This window comes from Lepisma saccharinum, chromosome 8 (assembly GCF_977018435.1).
Source record: "Lepisma saccharinum chromosome 8, izLepSacc3.1, whole genome shotgun sequence".
In the NCBI taxonomy this organism is placed as follows: Eukaryota; Metazoa; Arthropoda; class Insecta; order Zygentoma; family Lepismatidae; genus Lepisma; species Lepisma saccharinum.
In genome coordinates this window covers 46,597,645-46,603,644 of record NC_139236.1, presented here as the reverse complement: position 1 = coordinate 46,603,644, position 6,000 = coordinate 46,597,645, and the positions used below count along the sequence as shown (strand labels likewise).

Sequence of the window (6,000 nt, the reverse complement as noted above, 5' to 3'; positions counted from 1 at the left end):
TAAAGTGCAATGTTTACACTGCAATGCTTTTATTGTTACCATTGCACATGGTGTCATCTAATTCAACATTATTATTTTCAAAGTCTGTCTGTTTAAAGCTTACTTTATGCTCAGATAGGGTAATCGGGACTGGATGGGACCTAAATCTTCTTCCGGGAACTACTACATTTTATTCAGGTCTCGATTGTTTTGCTCTTCCTAAACTGACTGAGTAAGGTACAGGCACTTGGCATTGAGAAAATACTAGTAGCTTTAAAAAGGGAAAATATGTTACACAGATCTATTCCCGAACGTTACAAACACAACTAAGCACACATGCAGAAAGATTATATGTGTACACACACAGCACAATTATTAAGAAAGAACAGAACATCTTTGTCACATGATTGTGAACAATACATACTTATCTCATACAGAAAAACCTCACCTCAATCGTTACTTGTATGTGGGAATAATTCTTAATTTCTAAAAGAAAAAGACTAATAAAAAAATATATCTGGGAGATCATCCATATCAATGTGCAAGCGCTTCACAAGGAACATGAAAAAGGTAAATCCTTTACATGAACGAGTTTTGATTCTCATCAACCTCACTTCGTTTGAATATTATGCAATTTTTAATAACATAATGTAGAGAACATTACGAACCACATTGACTCCTGATATTTCTCGCAAGGCCTTGCTGGTTTGCGTTTGCTTAAAAAAAAAACAAAAAAAACAAAAAAAAAAACAGGTACGTTCGCTCTTAAATTGTCTTCAGAAGGATTGTGCATGGATTTTTCTTACATAATTTATAGACTTGAACAAACATTGTGACGACGTCGTGTAGAAATATCGTATGTCGGGTAACTAAGAAGTATCAAAACACGGGGTGGAGCCTAAGGTTTTGCTTTAAGTTGCGTTTCGATTTAGCGTGTCTCTGTTCTACTTTCTGAACCAAAATTTGCATTCATTGTGTAGGATTTTGAAGATTCTCTCATTCCTCTTATCCTATTCCTGGCAAATCTCAGAATTCGGTGATTACTTTTGTAAATGAGGCCTGTGCTGTGCAATATGTGTTATGCCTTACGTCAAGCATATTATAGAAGAGTCTAAGAATTGGGTATTGGTGTTTTACGTAGGAATCTTATTACAAAACTTCTCCATGCGTCATTGACTAAGTATCGTGTAAGATTACTCTAGCTTGGCCTTCTTTGATTATATATACCATTCCTCTAAGAAGTCTCAAAACAGACAGGTTTGGTTTCATCGCTCCAATCAGAAGAAACCTCTACATCTTTTTTGAAATTTAAATTGACATAATGAAATTTATGTGTAGTGGTAAAAAATCTTCCTTGTAGACTTCAAATAAGTTTTGCCTGCATTCGCGAATAGTTATTTTGTTTAAGGAAAATCTAGATTTATTAACAATATTTTGGAAAAGTGTACGATTTTTAATGTTAGGTGGGTAGAAGAGGATGTGCAAGGTAGGCAAATGAAATGAAAGACAACATCAACATGTGTGTTGTCAACGTTACAAATTCTTACAGTTTGGCATTATGTGGCTATGTTCTCTTTCTGTATTTGCTTACTGGAGAAGGGTCTCGGTACATAATTAAATAAACGACACTCACAAGAAGGTTGCAAAGTTTAATGGTAAAGATAAATTTGCACATTACATATAAATTACATTTAGCGCAAACATTGTCATCTTCAACTTAGAATCAAGAAACGGCTACATAATTGTAGCCTGCCTCTCCTCTATGACTGCCTTGAAAGGGCGTGGTCTAATGACCATAGCATCGGTTGATAACGTTGTGGGTATTTTGGCGTTAGATGGAACTTTGAATGTGAACTTTTGCAGCAACACTGTTAACGAAATGAACAGGAACATCCTTCCTATATTGTCTCCCAAACATCGTCTTCGACCTGTGAATAAAAAATAAGATTGCTTAAATCACTACTGCTCAAAACACGTAACTTCTCTGCCCTCCATAGCCGTTGGAAAGCTGTTAATAATGTTTTATTTTCACGGGTAATGATGGGAGGTACCCTTATTTTCTGAAGAATTTGACGATTTGTCAAAACTTTTCAAAGGTAACACAATTGAACCTTGATTCCACATTAAATAAACTAAAGTTGCTGACCAAGGACACTTTCTGGTTGTGTATTCAATAGGTTAGTTCTTCGTCTGAGCAAGACCCTGATATAGGGTAGAAACGTTACGTTTTTTTATTTCTAATAAACTGCCTTGGTCAGCAACTTTAATTTATAACTTTTCAACGTAATATTTCTTCTTTAAAATTACAGTAGTTCACAAGAAATGTACGTAGGGGGCAATGTCGGGTAAACTGGAACGCTACTAGAGCACTGAAATGTCCTACCAAAAATGAAAAATTTCTCTCTATCTACCAGGTGATATTTTGCAAGCTTTCGAGAGCCAACAGTCACTATACTTCGATGAGAGTGTCGTTCACTCTCGAAAGATTGGTAAACTTGCCAGATCTCACCTGATTAGTGATGGGTTCTAGTAGTTCCTTTTCGGGAGACAGTTCACCGGAGCTCGCTCACCGAAAGGAGTCGTTCACCAGGAGTCTTTCAAATGAACGAGGCACCTCCTTTGAAACGTTCTTTAGTCAAAAGAACATGATTTAACTAAAAGAACAAATAATAAGTTCACATGAAAGACTCGAAAGCATACACGTGATGCCTCTCAGGGTATGGGGTAATATCTCTCTTCGTTCGTTGGTCAAAACAAATCAAAGTCAAGTTTTCGCTAAGAGAAAAGAATTATATTTTACGTCTTAGCAAAATAAATACTTATGTGCATAAAATCCACTTCAGTCAAAGAAATAACAGCTTCTTACAATTAACTTAACCACTCTTTAAAACTCGAAGCCCGAACTCTTAAGTCAAGACAAAAGACACTCGTAATTCCCATGGTAACAGGTCTTAACAAGATAATTATATACAGGTTAGTCACTATCCTGACATTATCAGTGATAGGTAAATTACAAAAATTATTATTAAAGAACAATAAACATTTGCACAAGAGAAAAGATAATTAATAACAATAAATATTAACAATAAATATTTGTACAATGGGAAAGGACGTGTCAATTGCCCCCTCCGAAGAAAAATCAAAATCGACGACGAACTGGAAAACTTTCAACAGTCTAGGAGATTTTGGTTTCAATCTCTGGAAAACAGTTTACAATTCTTCATGTATTTAGTTCACAATTTCTGAGTTAAAACTGGTCGTTTGAATAAAGATTCATTTTTTTGTACAGCATGGGACTTCTGATACATTTTATATAGACGATGACACTCCATACAAATAAGAAAACCAGATCATGTAAACATTCAGCAGCCTATTCAAATATGCTCTCGTTCTACAACATGTCGTAACCACAAACTCATAGAAAACGTTTCCAGTGCCAGGCCTTTCCAAAGACACCTTCCTATTGATCGTGAAGATTTCAACTTAAATCGGTTCTTCGTTCCAATGTCAGTAATTTTACTGGAATCAATCTTCTTTTTCATATCATCTGGTGAAGGAATCCATTTCTAATGGCTAGCTTTAAATTTCCGGACCCTTATTTACTTGTCTACGGAATTATTATCTTCTAGCTTCTTTTAAATCGACACTCCGTCCACCATTAAATATAATATTCTATGTATAAGACTGATTTCAGTTTTATACTTTCGTAGAAACGAATAACCTAACAGTAGATTTTATGGTTAATTTGTAACAATGAAAACTTCCACTGGATTGGTGCTTTCAATAATTTCCAGCACTGAGTTACGCTTACAACACTCTAGGTCTAAATTCTAGTTCTAGCTCACTGAATTTTAAACTGAATGGCCTGCCTTAATTTACACATAAATTCTGATTTGTTACGAATATCAGCATAACATCTTTGTCCTCAGACTGTAAAATTTCTCTTCTTGCCGCCAATTCCATCCGAGACTACCTAACATAAGGGGACGTTTCTATGCTAGGCGAGGGGTAAAATCCCGCACCTGGTCAAGATTAGATCCGGTGTCCCAACAGAAGTTCCTCGTTACTGCCACACTACGCTGTTGCTCAACGCTGGGATATGGTTCAACAATGTCTGTCTGCACGCCACTGCTCGTCATATGAGGCCCGGGAGCATTATTGCTATCTCTCGGAGGAGATAAGCGTTGTTGACTCGGCGAAGAAAACCCGCTATTAGGATACTGTCTATCGTAAGGATTACCTCGGGAAGCTGGATATTCTCGTCGTGACCTAAACTGACGCTGTTGACGGTAATTATTTCCATTTCTAGGGTATGGACTCTCAGCTGGGTTACTCCTATTTTGTTGCTGAACTAAGCGAATTCTAGACGTTCTTTGAACATCTCTGCTGTTTTGTTGAGAGTCAGTTTCTCGTCTCCATGTAGACCGCCAAGCATCTTGTTCCTCTGCTTGCTCATATCTCTTAACAAAATCCGCTAAGAGATCCACGGTGTTCGGAGCATGAGCCAAGCACAATTGCTTTACTCTAAAAGGTAGCTGTCCGATGATTAGGTTAACTACTTCCTGCTCGGTGTAATGATTACTCAGATTCCTATAGGCAGAGTACACAGACCAAACGTATTCCTCCACATTGTTATCATTCTGCTTATTGTACCGCCTAGTCCTCACAGACGCCAATTCTCTCTCTTTCGCTTCTGTTGAAGCAAAACGCTTCTTGAACTCTCTGCAGAAATCAGAGTAAGTGCGGAAATCATTCTTATGCGAATAAAACCAGTGATAGGCCTTTCCAGTTAACAAACGTGGAATGATTTCAAGCCTATAATGTTGAGGAATCTGTAGAATTTCAAGGTTTGTATTCAATTCCTTTAAATATATTTCAGCTGAAGTAGCGATAATATTGCCGTCGAACTTTCTCATAGAATTGATGTCTGCCATTCTAGGAGTTACCCCAGTGTGTACCATGCGTGAAGCAGGCTCTCTTCTGTTTCTTCTGCTGCGAGCAGTTGATTCACTGTCTGAGGAGCTGGATTCGTTCATCTTCTTGTACCTCTTTTTCCGTGAGGTTTTTCCTTGTAGGTTTGAAGCTTCATCTGAACAGATGGGATAAAATGTCGATCTTCCAGAACCTTCATCAACACGGTGGATTTTAGGATGATCAGAGTTCGTCTGGATCTGTAACCTATTCAGCTGATCAGAAATATGAACAATTTCACTACAGATATGACCAACATCTGAGGAAAATTTGTCTTGTTTAGTTTCAACTGTTTTCCTCCATTCTTCGTCAGCTTTTCGGTATCCCTCGGTTTCATTTACATTCTCAGCAAGTTTCTCTGCCACTTTGTGATTAATGGTATCTTCTAACTTGTCTGTGATAACAGTTACCTGGTGATTCACATTTTCAAACACTTCCTTTCTGAAACTGCTCTGTTCTTCAGCGATTTCCTTACGAAAGTTACCCTGAGATTGTTCAACCTCTTCTCTCAACAAGGCAATTTCTTGTTGCACATTTGATTCCACTTGTAGAGAGTTTGCTTCACATGTCTGACGTAAGTTAACGATCTCTAATTGAATGCTTTCTTTATCTTCTGTTGATTTTCTTCCATTTTTACAGTCAAATTGTCCAGTCTCCGTCCCATCTCCAAAGCAGATTCTGTGAGTTTCGAATAACCCTGTGAAAACTTCTCTTCTAAGCGCCGTTCTGATTCCACCAGATTTCTACCACTTTCCTCTAACTTTAAGTTCAAACTGCGTTCCAACATGGCTACATTCTTCTGAAACTTAGCTTCCAGATTGCTGGAACTTTCTCTAATGTTTTCCTTAATTTTAGTTTCCATAGCCCTTGTACTTTCCTCCAACATAATCCGTATTGAAGAAAGCAGGTCTGCTGTAACTGGAACTGACTGCACTGGAGATTCATTTTCCTCAGCCGACGATTTACTTGCACTTCTCAACATCTTCTTATCCATATTTTTCTAGCACAGAATTTCCATCACAGTCACAAATCAATTACTCTTCACGAACA

At 37.5% G+C, this 6,000-nt stretch overlaps 1 protein-coding gene across 1 annotated transcript in view; it reads right to left on the bottom strand.

Annotated features, from left to right (window-relative positions):
• Positions 1-1,713: 1,713 nt before the first annotated feature.
• Positions 1,714-6,000, bottom strand: part of LOC145991759 (methyl farnesoate epoxidase-like) — a 28,926-nt gene continuing 24,639 nt past the window's right edge. The window contains exon 8 of the mRNA XM_083127811.1: positions 1,714-1,907. Within this exon, the coding sequence (XP_082983937.1) occupies positions 1,714-1,907 (194 nt within the window). The remainder of the gene's footprint in view (positions 1,908-6,000) is intronic.